Source organism: Salmo trutta, chromosome 13 (assembly GCF_901001165.1).
Source record: "Salmo trutta chromosome 13, fSalTru1.1, whole genome shotgun sequence".
Lineage (NCBI taxonomy): Eukaryota > Metazoa > Chordata > Actinopteri > Salmoniformes > Salmonidae > Salmo > Salmo trutta.
Genome location: NC_042969.1, coordinates 69010225 through 69025772, shown reverse-complemented (window position 1 = coordinate 69025772; position 15548 = coordinate 69010225). Strand labels below are relative to the sequence as shown.

The 15548-nt window shown below is 43.9% G+C and overlaps 1 protein-coding gene across 8 annotated transcripts in view; it reads left to right on the top strand.

Annotated features, from left to right (window-relative positions):
• The first annotated feature begins 1964 nt into the window (after positions 1-1964).
• The window catches only part of LOC115206438 (protein Aster-B), an 88179-nt gene continuing 74595 nt past the window's right edge, over positions 1965-15548 (top strand). For 3 of the 8 annotated variants that reach the window (XM_029773439.1, XM_029773440.1, XM_029773438.1), the window contains exons 1-3: positions 1971-3268; positions 11476-11553; positions 14791-14817. In XM_029773439.1, coding sequence (XP_029629299.1) covers positions 2850-3268; positions 11476-11553; positions 14791-14817 — 524 coding nt within the window. In that variant the 5' untranslated portion in view covers positions 1971-2849. Of the gene's footprint in view, positions 3269-11475; positions 11554-14790; positions 14818-15548 lie in introns of all 8 variants that reach the window. The other 5 variants (XM_029773442.1, XM_029773443.1, XM_029773444.1 and 2 more) reach the window with 5 other exon arrangements.

Below are 15548 nucleotides of genomic sequence, written 5' to 3'. Positions count from 1 at the left end.
ACGCTCAGACCGGACTAGATGAAAGGTCTAAAGGCGAGTCTCCGTTTCCCCCGGTAACTTAATCTGCTGCTGAAGAGTCACAGACACAATCACCTTGGAATTTGACACCTGGATGAGAGGTGTGTGTGCGCATGTGCACGTGCATGTATGTCTTTGTATATGTGAATTGCCGCTCTCTTTTGTACTACCTTCCAACTTTAAAGGCATCGACCTGAAGAGTGATATTTTAATTTCTCCCAAATTTGCTATCGATCGTTTCACAGATTGTGGGACGTTTGTTCATTACTGTCTGTATTGTTATTACCTAGCATCAAAATAATTGGATTGCTATGACCTGAAGGTGAACTGTCTCCACATTGTCCTCCTTTTAATAGGTCATTTGACAGAATAATACATTCAGTAGAGTACAGTGGAGTGTTGTGTAGAAAACCAGCTGATAGTACATGGTACAGTATCGTACTGTAGGCAGCTATTGGAAACAAAACAGTTTTTGATGTAGTGTCTACTAGTTCATCATTGGCTGCCAGTAATATTTGTACTGATCTCCAGATAGCCCAATATTTGACCACGGCACCCAGGTGAATGTTGATATCTCTTGGGGGCAGAGGGGCCAGTGCTGGCTAGTCACTCAGTGATTTGAATCGCTAGGTTTGTTTATTATGTCTCAAATTCAGTTGCAAATGCAACACCTTGGCACATTCATCCATCAATCTTCCCAGTTGTTGTAGTAGGCTAGGTCATATTAATACAATTCATCTAACGAAGGTATTATTGATTCAGTTTTATACAGGGTACAGACTTCTTAAACTTTGAACTTTGAACGTTCAAGATTTTAAAAGTTTGTTTGGAAGCGGAAAACATCCTCTTCCACTATCAAAGACTAACTTGATTTACAAGATCAAGGCCTGAACTTTTATATAGAATAAGCAGTATGACTATAAGCAGAATAAGCTATTTCTGCATAACGTTTACAATACTGTATATTAGTCAATATGTAGAGCTTAGGTCATGGGAAACTGGCTTGTCAAACCCAGATGGTTATGATTACCATTGACTTCTCTGTGTGTCTGCTGTGCTCTGACCTACATGTAACTGCCAAAATAATGGAAACACTTGAGTGAATGTTGTTGTTTCCTTTATTTTGGTATTTACCTGTATATCATCTGTGGGTTGGTTCAACACCCAGTCTGCTTTAGTGGTTATTTCTACCCACGCTGTCTCTTCACACTGTTCATAAAGAGGCCATGGAGCAGGCTTGTTGACACATAAAACTGTTAGTGTTGTTGGCAGATACAGCCGTTTGAGTGTGTCATAGAGGACATGAAACCTGCCTGTTAGAGTGTGGGGTAGAGGACAGGAAACGTGCCTGCTCCGTACAGTAACAACGGAAGGCTAGAGCTCCATTCTGCAGTAACAGGTTATCACTTCATCCAAGTGTTTTTCTCTTTCATAATAATTGTCTTCTTCAGACCCCCATGTCTCAGATATTTACACTTTCCCCATGGCAATATCACTTACCCATCACACAGTTTAACAAATACATCTTCTACTTAAATAATGTGATCGTTAATGTGTATTTGGGCCTATGTACAGTATATTACACGGTGGGTATATCTGAACCTATAGGTCTACAATTACCTCTGCATTTGTACAGTGAAATGTAGACTTGAGTACATGGCTAGTGGTTCAAAACTTCTCTTATTGGTTAATGTTCTCTGAGTCAGTAAGGTGTATGGTGGTGGACTCAGACAGTGGAGACACAGAGTAGCACTGCCTACGAACAGCATTAAATGCATTACATGGAGATACCAGTGTAAGGACAGGTTAGTGTAAATGAGAAAGTGTGTGTGTGTGTCTCTACATATTTATTTGTGTGTGTTTTCTGTCTGAGTTCATTGTGTTTCCTGGGTGCGTGTCTTTGTGTGTGCGTGTGTGTGTCTGCTTTGCTGTGTCATTGCATCGCCCTCAGCACCCCTATCACCTCCCTCTAACCTGTAGGAAGTGTCTGTGTGGAGCCAGAGAGGACAACGGGACACTGGCGCTCTAGACGACGGACTGCAAGAGCCTACCCAACCTACAACACAGGCATGGGACAGTAACCAATAACCTGGAGCATACAGTACAGCATACAGTATAGAGCTCATATTTTCGGTCAACTTCAAGACTGGAGTGTTGCTGGTACTTGGAGTCTTCCTGTCTAGCATTGGGAGTAGCAGACAGTCATCCCTAGCAGCCAGCAGTGGACAGTAGGCAGCCAGCGAGCAGAGGGAGCGAGAGAGCTGTGAATGTGTAAGTGTGTAACTGGGCCTTCCAGTCCCGGGGGAGAGCGGAGGAGTACTGTTACACTCCCTGACAGACCTTATACATGTTTCATCTGCTCCTTGGAGAACAGACGCCCCGCCCCCTTTGTTGTCTAATCCATCCGTCTCTCCTGGCCCGAGACGCTGCTGCAAATCGCTTGTCTCGCCGTCGCCCGACGACCAGCAACAGCCACACATCTCCCCACAGCTGAGGACCAGGCCAGGCCCAGGGTATCTGAAGGGCTCACCTCCTCACCTGTAAGCTAACCTTGAAAACCAGTGGTGAGGAACCAGAAGAGTATATAAGGCTATATGAAAGATCAGTAAATGAGGACGACCCAGTATTTTTTGAGTGTCTCTGTGCTATTGGAGCATCTTGGCACCTGACTCTCAACAACCAGCTACCGCCTCAGCTTCGACCAACTACAGCTCCCAGCAAGCCTGCCAACTACTAAAACGGCGAGCCAGCCAGCACCTCTCCTCCAATATCCACTGTCCTAGTAGCAGTCTCTGAGTGTGATTGTGTGTCTGTGAGTCTGAGCTTCGACCATGAACGAGAACTTACGGCCCCCGTCGCTCCAGTTGAGCGTCCCCCGCTATGCCCCTGCCTACTCGGATGGGGGGAATGGTGGGGTCTCGGATGATCCTGTGTGGTCAAGCTCATCCACACCAACACTACGACGCAAGCGCTTCAAGATGCGGCGCATGAAGAACGTTCCCAGCGAGATAGAGAAGGAGAAAGACAGGGGCAGGCTGGTGAATGGGTGGCTAGTCTCTACCCACTCCCACTCGGGCTCTAAGGAGTACCTGCAGCTGCCCTCCATTGAGATCACCCCATCCAGTGACGAGGATGGGGCCACCTGGTCCAACTGCTCTACGCCCAGTGCCTCACCCCGACGCAAGCGCTTCCTGCTCCGCAAGTGGCTGAGGTTGAGAGAGAAGAAGGAGCACGCCGGCAGCGAGAGCAGGTTGGTATGGAGTATTACCTCCCCCAAACTTAAACTCTTCTCCTTTCTTCCCTCCTGTTTCCCCCTTAAACCCTTCATGCTGCTTTGAGCCTGCTGCCACTGTCCACTAACGTTTTGGCCAGTACTTACACTAACAGAAAGAACCTTGTCAAGGTCCTTGTCATGTTAGAATGTCTGTTTTTTTTTTTATTGAGCTGTAAGATTGAATAAGAATCACAGGTTTATGATTGTGACACAGCAGCCTGCTGCCCATTGTATTCAACATTATATATATATGTTTTACACACACCACGAGGCAGGAATAAAAGCTGTCAGTTATACAGTAGCGCCTTGATGCAGCATTCAAATGCACCATGAGCTAGAGGTGACAAAATCATTTCGAAAATCCCTGCTGAACTGCACATAGATGTATTTAGAGAACATAGAGGCCTAGGGTCAGTGGATTCATGCAGCCTAATGATTTGGTTACTGTGCATTACCATGTAAAAAGCCCCATGAGCACTAGTTTCAAGTTATATTGTTACATGCACAGGATACAGCAGGTGTAAAACAGTACAGTGGAATGCTTAACCTCTGTGCTCTTTCCTAATATTCCACAATAGAAGTAGTAATATAGATAACAAATAAAACACTTGAAATGCAAGACAACACAAAAACGAAAAGAACAAGAATGCAGTTATATACAGGTCTTACAGTATATACAGGTCTTACCGTATACACAGATCAAATCACATTTTATTGGTCACATACACATGGTTAGCAGATGTTAATGCGAGTGTAGCGAAATGCTTGTGCTTCTAGTTCCGACCATGCAGTAATATCTAACAAGTAATCTAACAATTTCACAACAACTACCTTATACACACAAGTGTAAAGGGGGACAGTATATACATATGAGAAGAGTAATGTAGGGTATGTAAACATTATATAAAGTGGCATTATTTAAAGTGACTAGTGATACATTTATTACATCCACATTTTTATTATTAAAGTGGCTAGAGATGAGTCAGTATGTTGGCAGCAGCCAGTCAATGCTAGTGATGGCTGTTTAACAGTCTGATGGCCTTGAGATAAAAGCTGTTTTTCAGTATCTCGGTCCCCGCTTTGATGCACCTGTACTGACCTCGCCTTCTGGATGATAGCGGGGTGAACAGGCAGTGGCTCGGGTGGTTGATGTCCTTGATGATCTTTTTGGCCTTCTGTGACATCGGGTGGTGTAGGTGTCCTGGAGGACAGGTAGTTTGCCCCCAGTGATGCGTTGTGCAGACCTCACTACCGTCTGGAGAGCCTTGCGGTTGTGGGCGGAGCAGTTGCCGTACCAGGCGGTGATACAGCCCGACAGGATGCTCTCGATTGTGCATCTGTAAAGGTTTGTGAGTGTTTTTGAGAAAAGAGCTAGTTGTAGTTTGTTCTAATATGTACAGTATGTTGGACATACTGCTCTTTCATTGAAATTATGTGACAACAACGTTGATTCAACCAGTGTGTGCCCAGTGGGAGGTTTGCACCGGAGTAACACACAGCACACTAACATCAAGCATTTATTTCACTGTTCACCTTTATCTGTTGTATATGAAGCATGTGACAAATAACATTTGATTTGATTTGTCAGCAAATGAAACAATAAGATGAGAACCTGCCGTGTAGACTGTATTCTTGTTATGTTAAGGGGAATGGAGAAGCTTCTAGTTCTGCTGGTATTTGTGTTCTCCCTCTCCCCTAGCAGGGAGCAGAGATGGTAGACATACAGAGGGTTATTATGCCATGTCCATGCCATTTGACTGAAAACATCCTATTTTACCTAGAGGCATGTGTGCATAACCCTATCAACTTCCTAAGTTAGAAAAACTGGACCATTACCATTTCAGACTAATCACAACTATATCCCCCTCTAGGAGTGCAGAACCAGTTTGTTCACACTGTATTATCAGTCAGTGGTTCACATACACATACAGTATTCCTTTCTGCTGCTGAATAGTCCTGTCTTGCTCTGTTTTGCTGTGAAATAAGTGATGTATGAAGACTGAAAAGACCAACAGTGGGCTTATGTTACAAAAACCACCACAACTCAATATTAATGATCCCATCATCAATTATTTATTTGGCAGTATTGCAGACCCAAGCTATTTCCATCATGTTGGGTAGAGGCGACACAGATAGTGAACATAAAGAGAGATTTACATATTTTTCTCCATCTCAACTCTTGTAGCCCTAAGGGAACCACTGTCTCTGACTGCCTATGCAGCACACAGCCATTAATTAAGCGTTCATAAAGGAAGCTGTGACCAATGACAGCACACTAATTTCAGGGCTGTGCCGTTGATCCAGACTTAACCCACAGTGGATGTCTGTTTGTCATATGCTGCTCTGGCTCCAACATTCTCCTCCCACTCTTCATATTGCTATGATTTACAATGTAGTGCAATGGGGGCTGTCAGTGCCAGCAGGGCGTGTAAGTGCATGGTCAGAGCAGCCTTGATGGGAACAAGGAACTGCTTCTTGCTCAGGTGATGTAGTGTAGTGAGGAAGTTGGGGGATGGTCTGCTGGAAGCTACTGTATAGGTCTCCTGGCTGGCTCTCAGTTCCAATACCATGGCCATATTAGAGATTCTATGTGCAGCCCCTCGCAATTGCAACACCACAATAAATGTACTTCATACATTATTCACTCCCACAGTATGGTTCTGGAAATGGATGGTCTGTCATACTAGCCTTTGCACACCAATAAAGTATGGTTTCCAGGTTTCCTATTTTGCAGTGAGGTTCTGTCTGTAGCAAGCCTCAGGTGAAGCCATTGTAGTCACATCTGGTTCAAGGCCATTGTCAGTGTACTTGAAAGCAATGCAATAAGCATTCATTGTGTTGTAATTGTCCCTGTCACCACAACAAGCAGGGCATAGCCCTTCAATTGTATTGAATACCCTGAACTCAGTCATTTCAACAATGCGAAAAGTAAATCAGTTACAGAGGAAGTATTGTTTTATTGTTACATTTTTACTCAAGGGTGATTGTGTATATAAAAATGTGGCTATGAGCTATCTGTTTCACAAGATAAATCTTGTAACCCGAAGGAATGGATGACTCTAGTTTCTACGGCTACAGGTAACTACACCTTCAGTCCAAGCTCAAGTGCGACCTAGCTGTGTATTTGGTCAGTTAATGTATAAACATGGTACGATGACATTAATAGTTAAACTGGCTTGTGTGACTTATGTACCCCTCCGGACGTTCTTAGCACATGTTAGCAGGACTTCACAGAGAACACGCGTCAAACATGCTGTGAGTACAGTACGCTAACTACTGATAATGCTATAAGTTGTACCATGGGAGAATACTGGGCCATGGTTTCGGCACTATTCCTTAGCAGTTAGCTGAATTCCTGTTCGACAATCCAAGACAGTGCACAACTATTTGTGCTTTGTCTGACTCGGAACAGTGTTTCAAATGAGCGTCTCGGCCTAATCATTGCCAAAGCCGTGTTTGATAGGGCCTGAAGTTGTCTTAGATGTACTATTATCTGTCTAGAGTTTGAATTGTTTCAATGGCAAATGTATTCCAGTTTGTATGCAAATCCCACAGTGTGGATTGTCTATCATTCTCTCATACAGCAGTAAGATTGAAAGTGAGACAGTCAGACATGGCATGACACACTTTGTTCAGTCAGAGGTCAGATCTTTCCAGTCTCTGACACAAGGGACAACTCTGTTCGGGGAATATATTGGAGTTGGGTCTTCATTTTGTGTCTTAACAGATATCACATCTGATCCATATCAAAACTGATCCATCTGCACTGTATGATATCCAATAAAGTATTTGTTACAGTTTTAGATAAGTCCTCTTGATATACAGTACCAGTCAAAAGTTTGGACACACCGACTCATTCAAGGGTTTTTCTTTATATTTACTATTTTCTACATTGTAGAATAATAGTGAAAACATCAAAACTATGAAATAGCACACATGGAATCATGTAGTAACCAAAAAAGTGTTTAAAAAAATCTACATATTTCAGATTTTAGATTATTCAAAGTAGCCACCTTTGCCTTGATGACAGCTTTGCACACTCTTGGCATTCTTTCAAACAGTTTCACCTGGAATGCTTTCCCAACAGTCTTGAAGGAGTTCCCACATATACTGAGCACTTGTTGGCTGCTTTTCCTTCACTCTACAGTCCAACTCATCAGACCAAAGGACAGATTTCTACCCGTCTAATGTCCATTGCTCGTATTTTCTGCCCCAAGCAAGTCTCTTCTTCTTATTGGTGTCCTTTAGTAGTGGTTTCTTTGCAGCAATTTGACCATGAAGGCCTGATTCACACAGTCTCCTCTGAACAGTTGATGTTGAGATGTATGTTACTTGAAGTATTTATTTGGGCTGCAATTTCTGAGGCTGGTAACTCTAATGAACTTATCCTCTGCAGCAGAGGAAACTCTGGGTCTTTCTTTCCTGTGCTTGATGGTTGAGCTGTTCTTGCCATAATATGGACTTGGTCTTTTACCAAATAGAGCTATCTTCTGTACACCACCCCTACCTTGTCACAACACAACTGATTTGTCTCAAAGGCATTAAGGAAAGAAATTCCACACATTAACTTTTAACAAGGCACACCTTTTTTATTGAAATGCATTCCAGGTTATGAACCTTATGAAGCTGGTTGAATGAATGGCAAGAGTTTGCAAAGCTGTCATCAAGGCAAAGGGTGGCTACTTTCAAGAATATATAACACTTTTTTGGTTACTACATGATTCCATATGTGTTATTTCATAGTTTTGATGTCTTCACTATTATTCTACAATGTAGAAAATAGTAAAAATAAAGATAAACCCTTGAATGACTTGGTGTGTCCAAACCTTTGACTGGTACTGTACATCAAACGTAGTCATTGGTAAGTGCAAGTAACTTACTGTAGTTACAATGTAACTTATTGTTTCAGTTTAACAAGTAAAGGTTTGTGTTTAATCTCCATACTACAGTGTGCCTGGATACAGCCTTTAGCCGTGGTATATTGGCCATATACCACAAACCCCCGAGGTGCCTTATTGCTGTTATAAACTGGTTACCAATGTAATTAGAACTGTAAAAATACATGTTTTGTCATACCCGTGGTATATGGTCTGATATACCACGGCTGTCAGCCAATCAGCATTCAGGGCTCAAACACCCAGTTTATATTATGGTGTGTATTTGGTGTAAATGTGGTTCTTACCATCCCATCTCAGCCTGTAATAACTCCTCCAGTCTGGTCTTGTCTCTGTCTCCCAGTTCAGAAACAGGGGCAGCTTTATCTTGAGAATGTGTGTGTGTGGTAGTGTCTCAAGTGTTTTGATCAGATTGTGAGAGTGGAATGTGTGTGTTAGGAGGGCCTGGAAGTGTTAGTTTAGTTTGGGGGGGGGGCATTGTATGAGTGGGGGGGGGTTGGCAGTGTGTGCGTATAGTGTGTGTGTGTGGGGGGGGGGGGGTCTGGCATTGTGTAAATATAATGTGTGGGGGGGTCTGGCAGTGTGTGAGTATAGTGTGGGGGGGGTCTGGCAGTGTGTGATTATAGTGTGGGGGGGGTCTGGCATTGTGTAAATATAATGTGTGGGGAGGTCTGGCAGTGTGTGAGTATAGTATGGGGGGGTCTGGCAGTGTGTAATTATAATGTGTGGGGGGGGTCTGGCAGTGTGTGAGTATAGTGTGTGTGTGGGAGGTCTGGCAGTGTGTGAGTATAGTGTGTGTGTGTGGGAGGTCTGGCAGTGTGTGAGTATAGTGTGTGTGTGGGAGGTCTGGCAGTGTGTGAGTATAGTGTGTGTGTGTGTGGGAGGTCTGGCAGTGTGTGAGTATAGTGTGTGTGTGGGGGAGGTCTGGCAGTGTGTGAGTATAGTGTGTGTGTGGGAGGTCTGGCAGTGGTAGTCGCTTTAGCCCCTGTGGAGTCTCTGTTGTGAGCAGATACTGTCCTGTTTCCCTAAATAATTCCAGGTCTTATCTTTCACCAGGCATTAGTGTCTCTATCTGGACCATGGATTAAAATATTTCAGAGACAAAACCTTTCGGCAAGATACTGGAGATTAAAGATAACAGTTAACAAGACTTGGAAAGTGTTGCTAATGCAATAGAAGAGATTAGAAATGCCTTCCAGATGAATTTTTAGAAGGGTTATTTCTGATATGGTTTGTTGAAGAGATTTCCAGGAGCAGATTATTATTTTCCTTTAGTGTACAGGTTTTCCTCAGCTTTCAACTAAGGAATGTGGTGAAGGAGAACTGTTAACCCTGCGCACGTTTTTTTGTAAGTGATAGTTGATAGTTGTACAGATAACATAATAGGAGATTTGGTTGTCGAGCGGATGGTTGTCTCATAGTCTATTAAAGTCATCCATTTTGTTTGGATTGCCTCTCAGAAACTCATCCTGAAAAGCAATTGCTTTGGAATGAATTCAAAGCCCGGAGAAAACACCATGACCACTACTCTGTATGCCTCTAAGTCTGATGTAATGCCAGTGCTCTTTAAACCTACAGTGTTTTGTTACATCTCCTACAGTAGCTATCGTGTTCAAAGCACATATTGAACCAATTGTGTATGAGTTATGAATGATTTAGTGAGGCTTTATGCCACGTCAACTTTCATTGCTTGTGTTTTGAAAGAGGCATGCACAATGGTGTACACTCCATACACGAGTCTGACCATCACACACATGCAAACAAACTCAGAGCAGTGAGTTTACTAATAACCTACACCTGATTTATTGTAGAGCAGGTGCAATCTCCCTCCAACCCTTAAAACAACATTAATAACTACCTGGAAAACTTAGGCAGAACTTCACTGTCTGACACGTCAGTGGAGAAACCACAGACGCTAAGTTGACAGTGGGGAATATGACCAAAGCAACAACAAAAAAAGGCCCTCTCTAAAAACCTATGGAGTCATGGACACAAGCACCATTTTACAAGGTCTCAAAACACGTAATGATTGACAGTATTTTGCTGAAGCATTATTTGGCCTAGTCTGCCTTTTTAATCTGGCTCCTCAGAGGCAACGTGATGAGCAAAAAATATTTCCTAGGTTCTGTTTTACTTTTGAATACCGTGAAGGAGACTGGAGGAAACATAGCTCTCAGTTTCTCTTTAGATAATTCTGAACATCTGTCTTATGCAAATGTATTATGTTAAAAGCTGCCCCTATGACTGTAAGATCATGTTAAAGACGATGTCAAAGTTCATCTTTGAAAAGTGCTTATCCTTAGATATCAGACCATATCTCCATGTCAGCAACCTACAGGTCATGCCAAAATAAAGGATACAGTTGAGTTAATGAGGATACAAAGTATATTGAAAATAGGTGCTTCCACACAGGTGTGGTTCCTGAGTTAATTAATCAGTAAACATCCCATCATGCTTAGGGTCATGTATAAAAAGGCCCAGTTGCCCGTTATTTCTAGCTATCATGGCTAGAAGAAGAGATCTCAGTGACTTTAAAAGAGGCGTCTCAAAGGAGCATAAGGTGTTTAAAGGGTGTGGGTGTGTGGGTTTGTGTGTGCGTCTGTCACCAGATCTCAACCCAATAAAACACTTATGGTAGATTCTGGAGCGGCGCCTGAAACAGCGTTTTCCACCACCATCAACAAAACACCAAATTATAGAATTTATCGTGCTAGAATGGTGTTGCATGCTTCCAGTAGAGTTCCAGATAAGGTGCATTGAAGTTGTTCTGGCAGCTCATGGTGGCCCAACACCCTATTAAGACACTTTATCTTGGTGTTTCTTTTATTTTGGCAGTTACCTGTATGTCTTCAACATTTCTGGATGGACTTAAAATGCCTCTAACTGGGAATCAAATCAGTATACAGAGATAAAATGGGTTTAATGGGTATCCAAGCAGCACAGCAGGACGGGTGGGATTCTCTTAAATGCCACAATATACAGTTGGTGAACATCTCCACCACAGACCTTTACCTCTGTATCTCTGTATGACTCATGATCAGTGTTTGTGTGTGTCTTGTAGTGCCATCTAGTGGGTATAACTAAGAAGTACATCTATTGTAGTGTACTGATGTACATATTCTCAGGAGAGGAGAGGTAAATACAAGAAGATTCTGAGTGAAATGTTCTATGAATGCACCTGGAGTGGGTAGGGCCACATGATATGTTTTCATAGGGTTTATTCTGTGAGTGATTGTGTATTGGTGTATGACTGACATTTGTTCCTCTCTGTTGTGTTCTGTCACACAGCAGCCAGCAGAGCAGCCAGCAGAGCAGCCATGACGATGACTCCACTCGCTTCCTGACTCCCTTCATCCGAGAGGAGAGGTAAATACAAGAAGATTCTGAATTTACTTGTATGTGTATTCTGTTGTTTGTATTCTACGTTTTGTATTTATGCAAAAGGTTTAATTGTTTGTGTGGTTTAATGAAAGCAACGGGAGAGCGCTGACTGTATGAATCAGGATGCTCAGGAAATGACTATTCTGTCTACTTATTATACTGCTGCTTTTTCACCACTAGATCGCAGTTGGTCCTCAACACTGCTCTTTTTCACCACTAGATGGTAGTTGGTCCTCAACACTGCTCTTTTTCACCACTAGATGGTAGTTGGTCCTCAGCACTGCTCTTTTTCACCACTAGATGGCAGTTGGTCCTCAGCACTGCTCTTTTTCACCACTAGATGGCAGTTGGTCCTCAGCACTGCTCTTTTTCACCACTAGATGGCAGTTGGTCCTCAGCACTGCTCTTTTTCACCACTAGATCGCAGTTGGTCCTCAACACTGCTCTTTTTCACCACTAGATGGCAGTTGGTCCTCAGCACTGTTCTTTTTCACCACTAGATGGCAGTTGGTCCTCAACACTGTTCTTTTTCACCACTAGATGGCAGTTGGTCGTCAGCCGTGCTTGGCATCTGGACTGTAACGCTCATTATTGACAATTTAGAGACACTTTCCATGGTGTTGGTAATGAGTTCAATGAATATGTTTTTCTATGGGACATGTCAGTCTTCAATTTAGCTGTTTTTAATCATTGTAATTTAGCAACAATAACAAGAAGTAATATGATAAGGTAAGGATTCAAGGCACTTGATATTATCAAGCAATCAATCAAATGCATTTATAAAGCCCTTTTTACATCAGCAGATGTCACAAAGTGCTATACAGTAACCCAGCCTTAAACCCCAAACAGCAAGCAATGCAGATGTAGAAGCACGGTGGCTAGGAAAACTCCCTAGAAAGGCAGGAACCTAGGAAGAAACCTAGAGAGGAACCAGGCTCTGAGAGGTGGCCAGTCCTCTTCTGGCTGTGCCGGGTGGAGATTATAAGAGTACATGGCCATTAAGGCCAGATTGTTCATCAAGATGTTCAAATGTTCATAGATGACCAGCAGGGTTAAATTATAATCACAGTGGTTGAGGGTGCAACAGGTCAGTACCTCAGGAGTAAATGTCAGTTGTGTCGAGACGAGACGAAAACAGCAGGTCCGGGACAAGGAAGCACATCCGGTGAACAGGTCAGGGTTCTATAGCTGCAGGCAGAACAGTTGAAACTGGAGCAGCAGCAGCACGACAGCCAGGAGTCATCAGGCCAGAAAGTTCTGAGGCATGGTCCTAAGGCTCAGGTCCTCCGGGAGGGAGTGAGAGAGGCCACATCCAACGATACCCCCGGACAGGGCCAACCAGGTAGGATATGACCCCACCCACTTGCCAAAGCACAGCCCCCACACCACTAGAGGGATGTCAACAGACCACCAACTTACTACCCTGAGACAAGGCTGAGTATAGCCCACGAAGATCTCCTCCAACGCACGAGCCCGTAGGGGAGCAAAACCTGTCAAAACCACGTCTGTGACTCAACCCTCTTAAGCGATGCACAAAGGTCAAAGGCAGAGAATCCCAGTGGAGAGAGGGGAGCTAGCCAGGCAGAGACAGCAAGGGCGGTTCGTCGCTCCTCACTAAGTGAGTAGCATTGGACTAGTAGCTAGTAACTGAAAGGTTGCAAGTTTGAATCCCCGAGCTGACAAGGTACAAATCTGTCATTCTGCCCCTGAACAAAGGCTGTCATTGAAAATAAGAATTTGTTCTTTTAACTGACTTGCCTAGTTAAATAAAGATAAAATAAAATAAATTAAGCATGCTAAATTTGCTAGCAATTGTAATTCACATGTTAGTGGCAGGGCTTTGAATGTGAGTGAGAACATACTGTTCCTCCCTCTCTGTGGTGTGAGTGGGCTGTGGTGTGAGTGGGCTGTGGTGTGAGTGGGCTGTGGTGTGAGTGGGCTGTGGTGTGAGTGGGCTGTGGTGTGAGTGGGTGGATGGCTGCGTCTCCAGCTCAGTATTACCTCTGTCAGCAGTGGGGATGTATTGCAGTGGTCTCAGGGAGCACAAATGTCAGGCATGGGGAGCAAATCAGACAGAGAACAGAGATAGGGGGAGAGCGTGGTGCCTGCCTGCTTCCCTGCCTGGAGAGAGAAGATCATACCTCAGCTATGAGATACCACATCAGGAGGAACTCAATGGCCTGAGCTCACTCTGGAGAAAGGGAAGGCTGAGGGAAGGCTGAAGCTTCTAAAGGCACCTGTCATATCTGCCTCTTTCAAATGCTGCGTCTTTGTAATGAAAATGGATTTGTCATACAGTGGTTTAGTGGTGACAGAAAAAGATTAGACATTCAAACAAATCACAGCCAAATTGACTGTGAGGAAACTTGAAGCAGTGATAATGGCTTTGAATAAATTGAAATACAGAGTATTAACCATTATTGAAGAATCAGCTGAGCTGGTGCTGTTGGAATCCCCCCTTTTTATCTCTTTTCTTTATTTCTCTCTCACTCTCTTCTATAGTATCTACAGTAGGCTACAACATTCTACTCTCCCTTTCCTCACTCCCTCTTTCTCACTCTCTCCTGCTCTCCTCTCCGTCCCGCTCTTTTTCTCTACAGTTCCTCCCCCGCTATTTCTCTGTGTACTGCTCCGAATAGGAACCTTACGTTTGACCTTATGGGATTTCTCCTGAATGCTACTCTTTTCTCTCTGCTTGTAATCCCTGGCTGCTGCTGGGGTTTGAACGGTCTTTACCCAGCTTTAGAGGGCACGGAATGTCATGTCTCCTCTGCAGGTAACAGCTACATTTAATGTCTGCTCTGGATGTTCTGTCTGATGTGTGGCTGTCTGCAGCGGTTTGTTTGCTCACAGTGAAGCTACAGCATGGCACAGGCTAGCTGGCTTACCGGTAGGCTAGCTGGGATGCTGGTGGCAGTGTGTAGATGTTCCTGTGTAATAGGAGCAGGCTAGGTTATTAGCGTTAGCATTCATTGCACCAGCTGAAGAGGTTTTGCTCTGACAAATGCATTCTGTGGATTGTTGTGTTTGCTAACTGGCTTACAAGATTATCCAGGAGGACCGCCTCTTCTCTCATTGTTTTAGGTGCCTTTTGCAGATTTCTGCGATTGGACAATAACTGTTGATTATGCCATGGTTAGTTAAGGTATTCACCTGTATGAGTGAAGTATACGAGGATGTCCCTGTGAATGACATCTCCTTTCTCATCTCTCTGCCTTCCAGGTCTGACAGTGCAGCAGACAAGATCAGGTAAGTCTATACTCTTCCCTATGCTTCCATTTCTCTGCTGGGGTGGTGGAACCTGTGCTGTGGGGTTATGGAGTGATGTATAGGTAGTGGGGTTAGATGGCGTGGTGTATAGGTTGTGGGGTTATGGAGAGATATATAGGTAGTGGGGTTAGATGGTGTGGTGTATAGGTTGTGGGGTTAGTTGGCGTGGGGTTAGATGGTGTGGTGTATAGGTTGTGGGGTTAGATGGCGTGGTGTATAGGTTGTGGTGTATAGGTTGTGGGGTTAGATGGCGTGGTGTATAGATTGTGGGGTTAGATGGCGTGGTGTGTATAGGTTGTGGGGTTAGATGGTGTGGTGTATAGGTTGTGGGGTTAGATGGCGTGGTGTATAGGTTGTGGTGTATAGGTTGTGGGGTTAGATGGCGTGGTGTATAGGTTGTGGGGTTAGATGGCGTGGTGTATAGATTGTGGGGTTAGATGGCGTGTGTGTATAGGTTGTGGGGTTAGATGGCGTGTGTGTATAGGTTGTGGGCTTAGATGGTGTGGTGTATAGATTGTGGGGTTAGATGGTGTGGTGTATAGGTTGTGGGGTTAGATGGTGTGGGTTTAGATGGTGTGGTGTATAGGTTGTGGGGTTAGATGGCGTGGTGTATAGATTGTGGGGTAAGATGGCGTGTGTATAGGTTGTGGGGTATAGATTGTGGGGTTAGATGGCGTGTGTATAGGTTGTGGGGTTAGATGGCGTGGTGT